This window comes from Malaclemys terrapin, chromosome 8, assembly GCF_027887155.1.
Source record: "Malaclemys terrapin pileata isolate rMalTer1 chromosome 8, rMalTer1.hap1, whole genome shotgun sequence".
NCBI lineage: Eukaryota > Metazoa > Chordata > Testudines > Emydidae > Malaclemys > Malaclemys terrapin.
Genome location: NC_071512.1, coordinates 28,660,322 through 28,677,608, shown reverse-complemented (window position 1 = coordinate 28,677,608; position 17,287 = coordinate 28,660,322). Strand labels below are relative to the sequence as shown.

Sequence of the window (17,287 nt, the reverse complement as noted above, 5' to 3'; positions counted from 1 at the left end):
CAAATCAAGAATGCCAGTCATCAGCTCTCAAACAGTTCAGGTCAAATTCTGCATCCTTTCATTTATGTAGATGTTTATACCATGCTCATCATTATGGTATCTGAACCCTGTGTGATGTTGCATTTGGTATAAGTCTGGGCAGAATTTCACCTTTTGAGTTTAGCTGAACAATTTCATAATGCAAGCTCTAAGTTCACCTTACAATTCAAAGATGTATGAATATCAGCACATTTGCAAAACAGTATGACAGGGGTCGGCAACCTTTCAGAAGTGGTGTGCCGAGTCTTCATTTATTCATTCTAATTTAAGATTTTGCGTGCCAGTAATACATTTTAACGTTTTTAGAAGGTCTCTTTCTATAAGTCTATAATATATAACTAAACTATTGTTGTATATAAAGTAAATAAGGTTTTTAAAATGTATAAGAAGCTTCATTTAAAATTAAATTAAAATGCAGAGCCCCCCGGACCGGTGGCCAGGACCCGGGCAGTGTGAGTGCCACTGAAAATCAGCTCGCGTGCCGCCATAGGCTGCCTACCCCTGCAGTATGATGATGGCTTTGGATAAACTTTTTTTCCTGAGGTGAGAGAATTTACATGCCCTTCAAAACGTTATAAGAGTAAAACAAATTATAGTAAGTTTGATACACTCCAAAGATCCTAGATCAGTTGGTTGTTTCGGCAACAAATACTGCAAATCTCAAAAAGCAGGGCAGTAGGAATCATGCCTGCTTATTCACTTAGCAAGGGACATTGGCCAATTGAAAGAAGCTAAACCAGTGTTAGAACAGGAACAGGAAAAAGCATTAGGGTCTGTCAAGGTGAGGAAGAAGATGCGTTTAATACCTCCCAAGGGGTGTCATGGGAATTATGGAAAAATACAACTGAACACACAAAATAAATGTAACACAGTGTCAAAGTAACATAATCATGGCTCTACAAAGTGCATATTCCCCGAATTCCTCCTTGACACTATTTTGTCTCTCTGTCATTGGGCACTTTTATGAAATATACTTAAGGACATATTACCACCTATGAAGTTACTGGCAATACAGTTCAGTTTATGGCCGCTTCTGCACCGGCTTAAAGCAAACACATATTTTGAAGACAGACTCACACCCATTGAATTATCCTCTGATTTAAAAACTTTTACATTTCTGTGGTGCTTCAATCACTTGAGATTAAAATGTAAAATGTGAAATTTTCATATGGTAAATGAAGGCCTTAGTCAGGTTAAACTCCCATTGATTTTAAAGGGAATTTTGCCTGAGTGAGGATTGAGTATAAATGTCAGGATTGGATCCATAATGGTATTAGCTTTCTCCACTGTGGGTGAAATCCAATCCACTCACATGTAGGGTGACCAGACATCCAGATATTATTGGGACAGTCCCGATTTTAGGGGACTTGTCCCGTGTCCCGACCTTATATCTGTCGCGATGCCCTTTGTCCCGATATCGGGGACCGTCCGGACCGCAGCTGCGGCACCGCAGCCACGGCGCCGCCGCTTACCACTTCCTGGGGCAGCTCCCAGAGTCCACCCACCGGCAGGAGCACCGCATGCTGCAGGGGCAGGGCTTGCAGGCACCGGGAGTGGGCAGAGAGCCCTCTGCCCCCTCACCCAATCCGACCCATGACCCTAGGAGCCAGGGAGACCAGCCTGCTGGATGCTTCCCAGGATGGGAGCCACCCCAGGTGAGCACCACTGGGACTCCCCACCTCGCCCCCTGGCAGGTTCCTCTGGCTCTTAGGGTGGGGGGGCTCTGCATGCTGCCGGCTCCTACAAGCCCCGCTCCACGGCTCCGGCAGCTCCCATTGGCGCTTCTACCGGCCAATGGGAGCCATGGAGCTCACGCTTGTGGTGGGTGCAGCATGTGGAGAGTCTGGAGACCTCCCTCGCCACTCTCACCCTAGGAGCCGGAGACCTCCCAGCAAGGCTGGTGAGTGCGGCCAGCGAAGGGGGCAGGGTGTGATGGAGTTAGTGTCTGGGAGGTGTGTGCGGGGTGCTGGGCTGTGAGGGTGTGAAGGGCACTAGGCAATGGGGGAGGTGTGTGTGTGTGTCAGGGCACTGGGCAGTGCAGGTCAGTGTGGGGTATTGTGTAGTTGTTGTGGTGGGGCTGTGGGGAAGGGCACTGGGAGGGAGGGAGGAAGGGAGGGAGGGGAAATCTGTGTGTATTGGGTAACTAGCGAGTGGGGGGTTCTGTGTGGGGTGCTGGACAGCTGTGGTGGGGCTGTGGGCAGGGGGGCGCAGGGTGGGGTGTGAAAACATATCTACAAAGAACTAATAGCTTAAGGCTACCTTCATTAAAACTGATTTACTTCAGTATATCATGTTATTATTTTAAGCTTAACATTACATAGAATCCTAATTTTAAATTCTGCCCTCTCAAACGGCTCTCACATACAGTATCCACTGAAGTAGACAGAAAAATCCATACAAAATGAATGGAGATATTAAAAGGTATGTTCAATGACTGAGATAGTCATAATGCACACATGTGCATATCCCTACAGTTTTTGGTCTGTTCTGTATGTGTATCTATCTGCACATGTACATGTGAAGTTTGCATGCATACACATTTTGCCCTTTTACAGACCCCTAAAAACATAGTCCCTGGTGTTTAACTACAAACATTAATAAAGGGGAAAGAAATTAAGGGCTTCTCAAAATTCACGGAATTTACTACTTTACTTGTTCTTTTGAAAGGGGAAAGACACAACACATGGAAGAGAGCAGGAAAGATAGGGAGAGGCCTTATGTGTTGATTGAGTGGTGCTAGTAGACCTATTGAGATATAACTGTTTGACAAGTGTCCTAGAATATGACTGTTAGTCTGATGGAGTCTGAACAAACAGTGATTTCTGCCATAAATTTGAAGTACAGTATTAAAGCAGATGATGTAAGAACCCTACACCAAAAGTGGCTTAGTACATATAGAATTATTGCTGCATAACGCAGAAGGCACATGAGATGTTTAATGGCCAAAATCGAGATGTCTAAAGAGTGGCAGTGAAGCATGAAGGTACTACACACACGTTTTCACAGATTAACAACAAATAAATGTGCACCAGTGTCAATATGCATGTATAGCACATACAGTAATGCCGTATGCTTTGAATATATACAGTGGGCTCCTTCGTAAAACTTGCCAGTTATTGTAATGTTTCAGATAATAATGTCGCCTAAGTATTCCCTAGAGTAAGTATAAGTATAAGTAACAAGGCTAGTACTGAAGTATACTTATTAATTTATTTAGGGAAAAATGGGCATATTTTTAAGGGTCACCACTGAATCTGAAATAGTATCCAAAATGCATATTTCTCCCTTTGAACATTAATGAACCCTCACTCCAAAGAAAACAATCCCAAACACACAGTACTGAAAGTGTGACTTAATCCCACACAAACCAGGAAATTGAGAGTGAAGCCTGTTTTAAAATAACATCACCATGCCCATGAATTACAGGGATCTCCGCAGCGCAGTTGATTATATACACTATTGGTCTATTGCAGTAGCTAGGCTAAGCCAAGAGTCTCTTCCTTGACTCTCAGTTTTCTGGCATTTTTGTGTCTGAGAGACCCTGAACATGATTTGAACTTTATTTTTTGTAGTTTAATATGTTTACCAGAAACATTACCCGTCAAAAATACCTACCCCAAATTGGTTAGAAACACTTATTACGTAACACCTCAATATCATCCATTCATGGATGTGCTTTACATTTGTGGTTAGCTTTGTAAATTGTAGCACTGGACCTCACAGTGTTAGTTCACTAAAATAAGTCTCTAGGATAGGGTTATTTTTATACTTCCCTTTTATATTTTTATACCTCCCTGAATATAAATCTCTCTTTCTCATTTTCTGAAAGTCCTGTAAGTATTACAGTTTAAAAAGATTACAAGATTAAAAATAACCTTTATGAAATAGAAACATCCTTAGCCCAGAAAGAATATATAAAATGTACAAATAAAGAAGATTCTCAGTCTTCTATTACAGGTAAATTAATGATTATCAGAAAGCATTGATGGTAATTCAGCTGCTTTTACTGGAAATAAAGCTTTTTCTTTTTAGTAAATTCTTCTTTCCTACCTACCTTGGCACAGAAACTAGCTACGCTTATCCAGGCTCATCAGCAATGCAGCATTATTTTCACTTGACCAACTGCTTTAACTCCGTCAGATCGAAGATAAAGGTGTGTGTGTGTGTGTGTGTGTGTGTAAATATATATATATAAAATCCACTTCTTGGATCTCAATAGAATCCATGTAACTAACCTGTTCTGGACATCCACTCCCATGTCAAAGCCTAACACACACTGTAGAATAATGATTAACATAGGGTAAAATGGTACCTTTAGCACAATCAGCACCATGGAATCCCGGAAAACAGTGACAGACTCCAGATACACACTCGCCGTTCCCATGACAATTACGTGGACAATCCTGCACTGAATCTGAAAGACAGACATCAAAGACACATTAGTTATTCCTGTTCTTGGCTGCAGAAAGAAAGCTAGTGTTGAATGTACATCCAGCGCAAGTTTTGCATTCAACTTGATAATGACAGGTCACTTTTAAAAAAATGCTAAATGTTTACTGGGACACCGAGGCACCCCCATATTTGCCACTGTCATATAATTATGATATGTTGTGTGTATGCCTTGTGAGGTATCATTCTAAAAGTCTTGATCTGCTAAATAATAATATATTGTTGGATTCTATGTGCTATCATTGTATATGAAGTTATAACATTTTGTTATGTATGTGTTACTAAAAAATGTTGTGAAGTTGGAAACATCCACAACTAGCCTTTCAGGTACAACAATGAAGAAGCCAGACAGTGCTAATGGCTCATCAACAAAGACAATGGACTATGGAAAAGCTTATCCTCATCTGTGGACGCTTCAGTCAGCCTACGGGCAACAGCTGCCATGACTCATCAGGAGCATGCAAGGGCTTGTGACCAAATCACATGATACTGGAGTCCATTTTGGTACCTGTACTTTTCCACAAACTGGGCAGGGAATCTGGCTTGGAACAAAGGGGTTCCCGCCATATGGAAAAACTATGACATCATACCTAGGACTCACTCCTCTACCAGACAACACCTGGAAACACCGAAGGAACAAAGACTGAACTGGAGAAGGGGGTCCCACATGAGAAAGAAGAAAGCCCTGTCTGTGTAAGGAAGCTAAAACCTGCTTGTATAATATTGCTGATTCAAATCTTATCTAGTTTGCATGAGACTGAGATTGCGATTTTGTTTAATTTCCTAGGTAACCTGCTTTGATCTGTTTGCTATCACTTATAAAAACTTAAAATGTATCGTTCTGCAGTTAATAAACCTGTTTTATGTTTTATCTTAACCAGTGTGTCTTTGAGTGAAGCATTTGGAAATCTTAGCTCTGGTAAAAGACTGATGCATATTTTCCCCACATCAAGGGGGAAGCGTACTAATTTAATGAGCTTGCACTGTACAGATACCTGTCCAGTGCAAGACTGTATAATTCTGGGTTTATACTTCAGTAGGGGTGCAATGCTGGGGAGCTGGGAAACTGGCTGCTGGTAAAGCACTCAGGTGACTCAGTTGGGTGTGTGGTGCTACCTGCTGTCAAGTTGGGTGATAACAGTCCCCGGGGGCTGGCTGGGTATCACCAGCAGAGCAGTGTGGGAGGCTAACCCAGCTCAATGGGTTGGGGACACAGAGGTTCCAATGGCTTCCAAGCTTCACCCTGGGGGTGACAACCTATCACATTAACATTTCTGAACCTTATGTTTACTCAATATTATTGGATTTGAAAAACTGTAATTTAAAATAGGGTTTTGATTTAGGTTTTTAAAAATAAGCTTTTGGTTTTATTTTTCTTTTCTTGATTTTGTCTTCCACCCACTTGGAATTAAAATACTACCTAACGGTGATTACAACAAACTTCACCTGACATAGGTAAGTATCAACCTCATTTCACAGACAGGGAAATTAAGATACTGGGAGATCTATTAACCTGCTCAAGGTCACACATTGTCTCTTTGGGAGTCAGAGTTCACAGAGAAACTATATTTCCTTTCTAGGCTAATGTCATACTTCAGGATTCTGAATAGAAAATAAATCTCAAATCTGAAGTAGAGAATTCAGATACAGAAAACAGACCACAAAGTGAAAGAAAACTCAACCAATAACCATCAGTTAGGCCATTGGATAGTATTCTTGGTAGTGGTGAAAAGAAAAGCCAAAATGTGTGACTCTTAAAAAAAAAATGCCATTTCGTTGTCGTCTGAAGAGGACACTTGACTATGGAAGGATTCGTTTCTTTTGCTGCACAGCACATGAAAGTACTTTCCCTGTGTTCAAAGGTACCATATATTTAGTGTGGTCTGTGGTTGACATCTTGCCTGACATTCTTTCTCATGTTTCATATCAAAGAGGCTTTTAGTTCTCTCAGTTCCTCTCCTTGGTGAAAGTTCTGATAATAGATACATGTGGAAGAACCTCTGAACTGGATAAAATACTGTACTTTTCTCTGCATTTCAGTCCGATTACTATCATTGCTCTATCAAGATGTCTACCTGACTATTAGACCTATTACCTTTGACTTTCTTCTAAGATGTAGTCCAGACCTGGCAACATTAAGACAAGCAGTTTATCACATCTCAAGGAGTAGCTTTTGCAAGATGGGTGGGGGGAGTATACCAGACCACTAAGGGACCTGTACAAGAAGGTTCACATGCCATTTGGAGTTGCAGAAAACTCTCTCTCTATATGCATGGACTGTCTGTCTGTTTGTGGGTGTGTACATGCATGTGCATATACATGCACACACACAGACACTTATAAAATCATTCGTGGATTATGAAGGGAAAATCATTATTCATATCTCACATTGCAGCTTAACAGAAATAACTGCCTCTAAGCCTAAAGATTCAAGACTGGACTATCCTTTCACACCAGCGTTAATCAGGACTCACTTGAGTGAATTTGGTGGATTATACCAGTGGAATTCGGTGGATTATACCAGGATTATACCTGGGAGGAGAATTAGGCCCATAATGCATCTGTCTATTTAGCATTGATCCTTCAAGCAATGAAAATGTCTCTCCTATTTTTCACCATTTTATAACTTCTCCCTTGAGGTTGTGGATTGTGATCCCCTTCCTCCTAGCAGAATAGGACCTGCACGAGACTCACAAATTGGACTACACAAGACTCACAAAGCCCAGCAACACTGCTTCTTAATTCCTTAATCATCAGAGAGGAAATGAGCAACTCGTAGGCTAAGAAAATCTTTTACTAAACAGGGGAAACTCACTTGTGGTTTCAGGTGTTGCTGTGACAGCGACACTCAACAAGGTTCTCTAAGCACTTCAACCAACTTCAACACACCTTTTGATAAAGACTTGGGACTTTAGCCGGGTTTTGGTTTTCAGTGGCCTAAGATGGAATCCCCTCTGCCCTTGAGTATCCCTCTTCATAAGGCCTCAAGCTTTCATCATAATTTTATTCTCAGGGCAAAGGGTAGTGGCCCTCTGCCTTCCATCCTCATGTCTTCAGGGGATGACCCACTCTCAGATGCTTGGGAGCGGGGGTGGCGAGGGGGTGGTTGGCTAACATACTTTCACCTCCTCTTTCTTTTGGGGTGTTAGTGATCAGTAGGCAGAAAGAGGGAGTTATGTGTATTATTTTTTTTATAAATATCATGTATTTATAAAAATAATAGTTTACCTGCTTGATATTGCCTTGCTGGACTATGAGGAGTTAAATCAAAGGAGGCTGTTATGGGTGAAGCAAACAGAAATGAAACAATGACAAAGATAAAGTTCTTTAAGGGAACAATGGGGGAGACTATTAATTGGGGAATGTCCCTGCCCGGTTCCAGTCAGGTTGGCAACAGTTTTCTTCGCATAGGCCTAGCTCTATGATTAAAGAGGATATGAAAACATGGAAGATGCTAGGCTAGGCAGGAAGGGGGATAAGTGGGCTTTCAGCAATGGCCATGGTGGGAGTCTCTGAAAGACGCACACTGAGAACATAGAAATTGCAGAAAGCAGGCTCTTTCCCCCTCGCCAGAGATGGAAGTAACCGGGCTGAATGGAATTTACCAAAGTTTGCAAGGAAAGGTTACGGTTTAGATTAAGGGTGATATGCGTATAGACCTTTTTTGGCTTTACCCTTTGCTCTGCATGTTATATAACTTTGGGTGCATATATAATGCTTTGGTTTTTAGTAGCTGTTTTTGAACCACTTGAATCATTTCACTGGTCACAGTCCCGAGAGGAAAAGGGCTCATGGGTGCCAAACCTAGTTGGACCTGTCAGATTAGCATGGTTGGTAAACAGATGGTGCAGCCCATCAATTTAGTCAAAAGGTGGTATGGTTGCACCCTGAGAAGGGGGGGGGAGGTAGTAAAACCATCACCTGAAGTGGTGTATTCAAGGGGGACTAACAGGGATTTAAAGCACTGCTTATCCTGTTATCGTGACACCACCTAAGTCCCATGTAAAGTTTTGGTGAGTGTTTCAGTGATGAAGTCTCAGCTATGCACTGCTGGCAGTTGGGTGTGAAAACACTAACAATCTCCAAACAGCCAATCCGAATGCAGCTTTGCAGGAACAGCCAGACACCACTATTATTAATATCTGTAGTTATAAGATTTGTCCATTTTAAAGCCTCTGGGTTCATTCATTTTCTTTTTGAAAGACAGCTAAATATTAACAGGATCACAGATTTCGGCCTTCAATATAGGCAACACAAAAGCATCCACAACTCACCCCTAGAAAGATTTCCCCCTTTTCCTACCTACTCTCAATATACATCAAATATTACTGGATTAAAGCAAAATATGCACAAAAAGAGAGAGCTGATAGAAGGCCTCCACACTTAATAAACATAAGCAAACAGAGGGAAAAATCCTCAGCATGCAGGCATACATACCTAAGATAACTGTATTGAAAGAGACTACTTCTTTGTCCTTGCCATCGTTGTAAAATGCCAGGTGCCACAAACCCACATCCAAGTATTGAACAAACACAGCTTCATTCTGAACCAGGGTCTGGATACTTCGACGTTCCCGGGGGGACTCCACCACACTCCATTTCTCTTTCCCATCCAAACGCTCCATGAAATCATACTGTGTGAGAAAACAGAAACAAAGAGACCTGAATTTAGAGTGATGCTATAGATCAAAATCTGGCACAATATCTTGCCCACTCTTCCTCCAAATGCCGTTCCCTTCAACCCTTATTTGGAGTGTGTGGCAATTTGAAGCTAGCCTTTCCTTATTCATTATGGGTCTGGTAGCAATTCTCTTATCCTTTCTGATAATGTGATACAGACACAATTAAGTATCTGCACTCTGCAGAAATGTTGGCAAGTGTTTAAGTAAAAATCCTCCAAAGTCTGAGCTTTTGAAGAAAGTTGCTATTAGTTATATTGTCTGTTCTCATCTAGACAAATACTGAATGGATTTTAGACCAATGATAACATGTACAGCAGACATGCAAACTTTAATAAGATCTCATGCCACAGGGTGTAAGAATATTGTTCAAAGAGGTCAGGAACCAACTCTTCCCTATGTACTGCATTGTTCAGCTGACCAAGCAGATTATGACAATTTTTTACCTGCTGAAGCATCAGGTATTGGCCACTGTTAGAGGAAAGATTCAGGATGCACTGGATTAATGTTCGGATCCTTCATAGCAAGTCTTAGGTTCTTATATAAATTCTCAAATCAGGAAATCTCATTTTGAAACAAACTCACCCACATCCACAGCAATCACCTACAGCAGTCTCCTGCTGGCATAGTACACAGAAATCTCAGACATGCCACCTGAAGTACTAATGAAAGAAAGTCTCCTAATTGTGAATATGGAAAAATCTCATTGTTTTTGCATAATATAAGGTACCCAAATCTTCCCAACAGTGAGATCTATTAGGCTGTGTAATAATCGCCCAAGGGAAACTCCATTGCTTGATACATTTAAAACAAGATTGGAAGAAATATTAGTTAAATCTCCAACATGGAATAATTCTGCCTAGGCAGGCAGCTGGACTAGATGACCTAATAGACTTTTTTCTATCCTTAACTTCTGTGATTCTAGAACTTCCAGGCAGATGCGACGCTCGACCCACTAGTCCCCACAGCCTCTATATGAGGAAGTCCTTAAGAAATACACCAAAACCAATATATCTAATGTTTTTATAGCTATATAACAAGTCCCCTATGAAAACATGTCTTGTTTTAGACACATTTATCTATCTAGCACTAGATCGAGATAGATAGATGTGTCTAAAGCAAGACGTATGTGTTCAATAAAATACAGTAATAGTACGTGCTTGCTTGCCAGGAGTGTTATTGCATTTCCCTCTGTTATCACTAGCACATACAGCCCAGGTTGGTGATAGCTCAAAGAATAGAAACACTCTGCTTTTATTTAAAAATAACTATCGTCCTGAACTCTAAACATGCCACTTCTCCTGCAGAGGACTTTGTGCGCTGCAGGCTGAATTCCATTAATTAATACCGAGTTATTGAAAATAAATTAAAATATAATAATAAAATAAATATGAAATAAGAAATAATAATAATAATAATAATAATAATAATAATAATATATATTCCCTTCTGTAGGAGAGAAAGAAATGTAAGTCTTCAGATTATGGAACTATTAGTAGTGTCATGGTATGTACCTGCCTATTTTCAGGTGCATTCAAGTTAGGGGTAGTAGTGTATGACAACTTCTGTGTCTAGAGGTATCCCCAGCACCAAAGTATCTGAGCACTTCACTGTATTTACTGTATTTATCCTCAGAACTCCCCTGTTAGGTATGACAGTGATATTATCTCCATTGCATAGAGGGGAAACTGAGACACAAATAGATTAAGTGACTTGCCTAAGGAATTCTGTGATATAGCTGGGACCCAAACCCCAGTCTCCTAGAGTTACAGACCACTGGGCCATCCTTCCTCTCTGTAAAGCATTTTTGGGGATGGACAGGAGGGTGTAATAGCAAGAAGTGACTAAACTAAATACCTGTGTGCTCTCCACCCAAACCTATTTTCCAGGCACATGGCTAGGAAAAACAATTCAGTTTAGGGATAAGCTAGTACACTGCAGGGATTTAGACAATTCTGATATGTCAGTAACTTTCAGAGCATAAATGGTGTCAAACCTGTTTGTAAATCAGACCATTAAATCAGCGACCTTTGGAAATATTACCAAAACCTACCTGCCAGCAGTCAGAGGTTAAAGATGGACTCACTACCCTCTTGGAAAATGTTATTAGTGGGGCAACAACCTCGGAAATTTTTTTATTGCTCTTTGGAAGGTTTGCTCACTGACGGTCGACATGGAAGAAAGTAGCAATAAAAGCTGACATTTCTCATTGGCAACATGCTGTTCTGCTCTGCTTGTGCTGGCAGGCTCCTCTGCCTCCCCCATGTCTGATGCTGATTCTACCTCAGATGGCAGGGCAAGCTCAGCGGTTGGTGGGATCGAAGAGGAACAGCCTGGAAAAGCTAAAAGGGATTGAAGCAGCTTTAACTGCAGTGTCCCCAGTCTCCTCCTGTGATCATGGGTGTGACCTAGCAATGGCAGGTCCCTTTGCAGGCCTGTCCATATCATTAACATTTTATTCATAACCAACATTCAATAGATGAGCATTATTCCTCCTTAAAACTTCTCATTAAGATGAATTCAGTGGTCAGGAAAGGTCCACGGTTGAGAGCCATGATATTAAAATTCCAGTACAGGTACAGCCTGGGCAACACTCATGGAAGCTCACTCACGACAACTCTCAATCCCATTCAGAAATGGCCAGCTCTAAGGGCTTGTCTACACTTCCCGGGGGATCAATGAGCAGCGATCGATGCATCAGCAATCTATTTAGTGGGTCTAGTGAAGACCTGCTAAATGGACCGCAGATCGCTCTCCCATTGACTCCTGTCCTCCACCGGATCGAGATGAGTAGGGGGAGTCGACAGGGGAGCATCTCCCATCGACATCGCATAGTGGGGACCCCGCGGTAAGTAAATCTAAGCTATGTCGATTTGAGTTACGCTATTCACGTAGTTCAAATTGCATAGCTTAGATCGAATTTCCCTTGTAGTGTAGACAAGGCCTAAGAGTGGGAGGGAGCGGAATGCCTGCTGGAGGGGCCCTAGGTGGAGCACACCCTCCAGCATAAAACCCCAAGAAGCGCACTATGTATGCTGGGCATGCCCCATTCTCCTTCCTGATCCTGGAGACATAAAAGAGCGGGAAGGTCCCTGCATATTCTCCTATATGTGTGCCACTGCAAAACCTGGCTTGGATGGGGTTTATTCTGGCTGGGTGTGGACTTTCCACATTGTTCCTTATGCAGAAGCCATAATCAGACCTAACACTTATCTATGTATACAGCTGCCAAGTGTTGTATGGACATTAACAAACACATTCCAGAGCAATGTGTCTAGTCTTGATTGGCTAAGGAAACAGGCCATCAAGACCATCCCCAGGCTTGGCTCTGCTTCACCACATGCCCAGCTAGATCATTATTTTGCATCATGTTGCTCTATTGATCCTCTGATTTACTAACTGTTTTTACACCACCTTCTGTTGAAAATGTTACACGTGTCCTAAAGCAACCCATAGACAGATAAGAGTGTGAGACATGTGCCACATACAGAAAGCAAGCATATGCACCTATGCTCATCAGGAAGAAATTGTGCAGGTTTCTACTCACACAACGAACACAGAGTGCTAGGGATGATACCAACTCACATGTATTAAGAACTGCCACACATCACTATTTACAACTCAAATTGAACCTTTATAGAGGTCTGAAAGTTTGGCTGACTTCTATTTTTATACTCCTCTATGGTTCATGGCTTAGAACTGATTTGCAATCAGAAATGACAAAAGACTGTTCAGTAACAAAAATCATCAGAAAATGCATGAGAGCACCTGTCTTTGTAGAACTCCTGGCTTGATTTTGCAGATATGAGAGGAGTGCTTTATACAGATCAGGCCTCCTGTAAAAAGGTGAGATTTTGAGCTCACTCTCAATACAATGGGCTAATTGTCCAAATGTATCCTTTCCTTGGGTTTGCTCTTCTTTTTTCACCCTACGTAAGAAAGTCCTGAAGCATATCTGTACTTACAGACCTTAACGTTAATCTGAGTTCTTCCTGATCAATTTGTCCCTACAATGTTTCCTTTCAAGGCATCTTATCCCTCTCTCTTATACTTCTGAGAATAACTAAGACCCACCTGCGCTGGCAGCCAGTGTGAGTCAGCAAAATAGCTTTGCAACTCCACACAGAGTGTCCTAAAGCCTGATACCTGGTTGCACTTCCAAACTACAAATGAGTCCAAACCAAACTCCAAGAGCGTTTGAAATCAGGATATAAACCCGAATTTTTAAAATAGACCCTATTTTAATAATGGGATGAACCAAAACATGAAGTTAAAAACTCATGAACATCAAGTGTTCAAAATCCAGATATAGATTTAGATATTGTGGCGAGAGCTCATCCTCATGCCAAAACTTCATAAGATCTACTCAGCACAAACAAGCTCTGAACAACATGTGTTGGGGAAAAAAAACTTGTTTGCAAAGTGTTTTAAAATTAGTACTTCATAAACATCCAAATTGTTGATTATGCATTAAATACCCACCCACCAGCCATCTGATATCCATGCTGACAGCCAATCAAACAATTTACTTTAATATTTGAATGTACATGATTCAGTGTGACATAATGTAAGCAGCATAAGGCAGAGCAAAGCGTGACATATAACAGAGACTGAACTGATGAGAATGGTATCATTCTGATTTGTGACTGCTGGGAGCATCAAAAATATGAAAATATCAATGGTGTTTATGAAGCAAGAGAACATGCTGGCTGCCCCACTATTCAAATGATTTCCAGTTAGTCCCACTTCTAATTGAAAACACGAGTGGTTTACTCACCCAGGCAAGAGAGAGGTTTTTGCAAATAAAATACTACGTGGGAAAGGGATGTAATATGCCCTGGTGGATTGCCTTGGCCAAGCATTCCTAATAGTATTTCTATAAACTTACTTTTTAATGCTATCATTTGAAATAGACTGCAGATGAGCAGTAATATCAATGTTTGCTTGGATCACTATATAAGCAGCATATACGTGCTTAATCCAAGAGATTTATCATTTCTTCTCCAAATATTATCTGCAGCGTGCAGCCTTTTATTCATTTGCTTTCTACCATTTAAGGGCCACTTTTTAAGGGGGTTATGAACGTTTTGTTACATGGCTGTACCACTACATAGTCTGGAAAAATCTTTCTTGAAAATATAGTGAGTGCTTTTATTTCTAGCTCACTTGCCACACAAGCCTGCATTTCTGTCTGTATGTTCCCCCTCCAGAGCTACATTCCCTAGCCACAGTACTACACCAAGCTGTTTCTGGATGGCCTTACAGCTACATCAGTTTGACTGACTAAACTAGGCGTTTGGAATATTTGCTAAACAGTAATACTGAGAAGGTTAAATCTCAGCAGGGCTCTCAGACAAGAACTGCATCTTGTTGTCTCAGGGTAATCATGTACCTAATTTGCTGATTATTGACTTGTTCCCACAAAGGATTTTACTTGGCTTGACATAGCAGCAGCGATCAGTGATGAACTGTCAAGTGAACTTGTTCACTGCTTTTACTGCTCAAGTCCTTAACTTGCAGTAACAAGGATTTTAAAGTACAACTTTAGCACATCATCTGGTGTCAAATTCAGATTATTTTCATTAATACAGAAATCTTTGCTCCTTTCTGGAATCAGAACAAGGCTACTCTTCTAAAGTTCAGATGTGCAGCAGGCTCTTTTCTTTTCCCTAAAATCATTTCTATGTTCAACAGCCTGGTAGGATTTAGGATCCTGCATAAGGATGTGGGGCTTTTCTGCTGAGTCTTCCTATTGTCCAATGCTAACACCCTGCATTAGCCCATAAATCAGAATCTTCAGACTCCAGTGTAGTTTCCCATACAAAATTCATTTACTCACTCTTTGTGCAGGGGGTGTGTGTGTGTAATCATGTAATGTAACCATATATAAATCTGTGTAACTCCAATCTGCTTTGGCAAATGAAAAAATGTAACTCAGAAATTCTTTGCAAATTGGGGCTAAGTGTCTAGGAATGTCAAATGGGGGCATTCCCAAGAGGGATTCTTAAATTTCTGCACTTGCTCTCCAGAGCTCAAATGTCAAGTTAAGCTTTCTAAATTTAAGGTAAAAATCTTTGTACTAAGAGCTAATTTTCAAGGCTGTACATGAGTGAAAGATTCCCTTCCTGAAATTGGTAGTCATCTGTGCTTTTGCTCATTCCCTGAAGAATGGGGGTTTCTTTTTTTCTTGGCATGCATAGCTACAAAATATATTATTGCTCCTGAGGAGTCTGAGCCAAACCTCATCAAAGTAAATGGGAATCTTTCCATTGACTTTAATGGACTTTGGATCTGGCCAAAATTTTCAAGCTATTTAAATCAAATCTCAGCGGTAACTATGTGCCCTCCTAAAACAATGAATTCCAAATTCTCACTACACATCCTCTGAAGAAATAGTTGCTTGTATTTTTTTCTAAGTTTGTTAGCCATTATTTTTATTGAGTGCCCATTGCTCTGTATTATCGGGTCAGCATAAAAATGAGGGACTGATGAGTTTTCACTACAGTTGTTTGTAAGAAATGCAAGACAAGCACCAGACTCCATAAATGAAAGAGAAAATGCAAATCTGCATACATAGACTAGTGACCTAGTGATGGAAGAGGCCTGGGTACAGTCATTGGGAAAAGGGGATTAAAATTAACCCAACACTGACACAAATAACCATGAAAATCCCCATCTAAACAACATGTGCTAGTGGTGGTGGAATAGAAAACTTCTAGTTATCCAAACTCTGCCAACTGATTTTCTTCAGCAAGTCAAAGCAGCAAGTCCCTTATGAAGACATTATCTGGGCCTGAATATCTATATCTCACTTACACTAGGTCAGCATCTTTATAACCTCACAGACTACTTCTGATTTATACCAGTACATTAGGGGAGAATCAGGCTTGTTGTGACTGTCTCTGGTTTTAGAGCATTTCAATCGCCTATGGTATGTTACTCTGAGATAGTGGGCCTGATTCTAATCTCCCACCATCTATTCACTAGTGTAATTCCAATGACCTCAGTGCAGTTGTTTTTGATTTACAGCACAACAGCGCAGATTCATGCTCTGAATTTCCATCACTAGTATTTTAAACTGACAATGGCAAATTGCAGACGTTAATTTTTTAAAAGGGTGACATTACAAAGATTGCGGGAAAACAACCTTTATTTATTCCAAGCTAAAAGAAAAAATGTCACTCCTGTAAATAATCTATTGTTAGAGGATGCCAATCTGTAACAAAGCTGTGGTTGCAAACAACCATCTCCAGGGCTCTGAGGTAAATCATAGCCACGAGGCACTGGGGAAGAATCCAGGACCCTCAACTTCAAAAACACAAGCCCTTACCACCTAAAACTAATTGCCATTAGATCATCAGTACATTTATCTTTTAGCTTTTAAATCCATTAAGCATAGTCATACAGTACCTGGGCATGTGATGGTGGAAGTCCTCTTCTTATATAAACACCAAAAAGAGCATCCTTTCCTAAGGAGATATTGAACTTCACGAACTGCGGCTGGCTGATATGGATTTGAGATCGCCAGAATACTCCAGGTGGTACTTCCTGGGTAACCCTGCGTCCGACCTCTGCCTCCCCGCTATCTATGCTGCTGTTTCTAGTGGCCCATGGTCCTAGAAGACAGGAACAAGTATTAGCCAGATGAGATTTTTTTTTTCTTCTAGAAATACAGGTATTTTTGGTAATGCCCTTTATGATGAACCATTGTGGCAATTTTACCCTTTAAAACAAAGCTTAACATTTTTAAGACTGGTTTCTCCCTTCATTTACATTTGTGCAACCCCATTGCTTTCTCTGCCCCTTAGATTTTAAATAAGAAAGCTATAAATTCATCCCCTTAGGGCCTCTGAAAACTTGCATACAGCTTTTCCCCCACCACTTTTAATTCTGTGATTACTCTTTACTGATCAAGTATAATAAGAGCAGAGAGCCAGCTAAGCACATATAAATCTCCTTGTGCTCTTTTCAGCCACATCCTTAATGTGACCAGGATATAAAAATAACCAGGAAATAATTATAAAAGGGTAATTTCAATGTAAACCCACTGATTGCTGACTTTATTAGTCAGATTTCATACATTAAACGGGTCCATTAAGCCCCTCTCCATAAACTAACAAT

At 40.9% G+C, this 17,287-nt stretch overlaps 1 protein-coding gene across 3 annotated transcripts in view; it reads right to left on the bottom strand.

Annotated features, from left to right (window-relative positions):
• Nucleotides 1–17,287, bottom strand: part of TENM2 (teneurin transmembrane protein 2) — a 1,031,222-nt gene that overhangs the window by 154,240 nt on the left and 859,695 nt on the right. For all 3 annotated transcript variants that reach the window (XM_054036715.1, XM_054036716.1, XM_054036717.1), the window contains 3 exons: nt 16,577–16,782; nt 8,926–9,121; nt 4,352–4,453 (listed from right to left, as the gene is read on the bottom strand). In XM_054036715.1, coding sequence (XP_053892690.1) covers nt 4,352–4,453; nt 8,926–9,121; nt 16,577–16,782 — 504 coding nt within the window. The remainder of the gene's footprint in view (nt 1–4,351; nt 4,454–8,925; nt 9,122–16,576; nt 16,783–17,287) is intronic.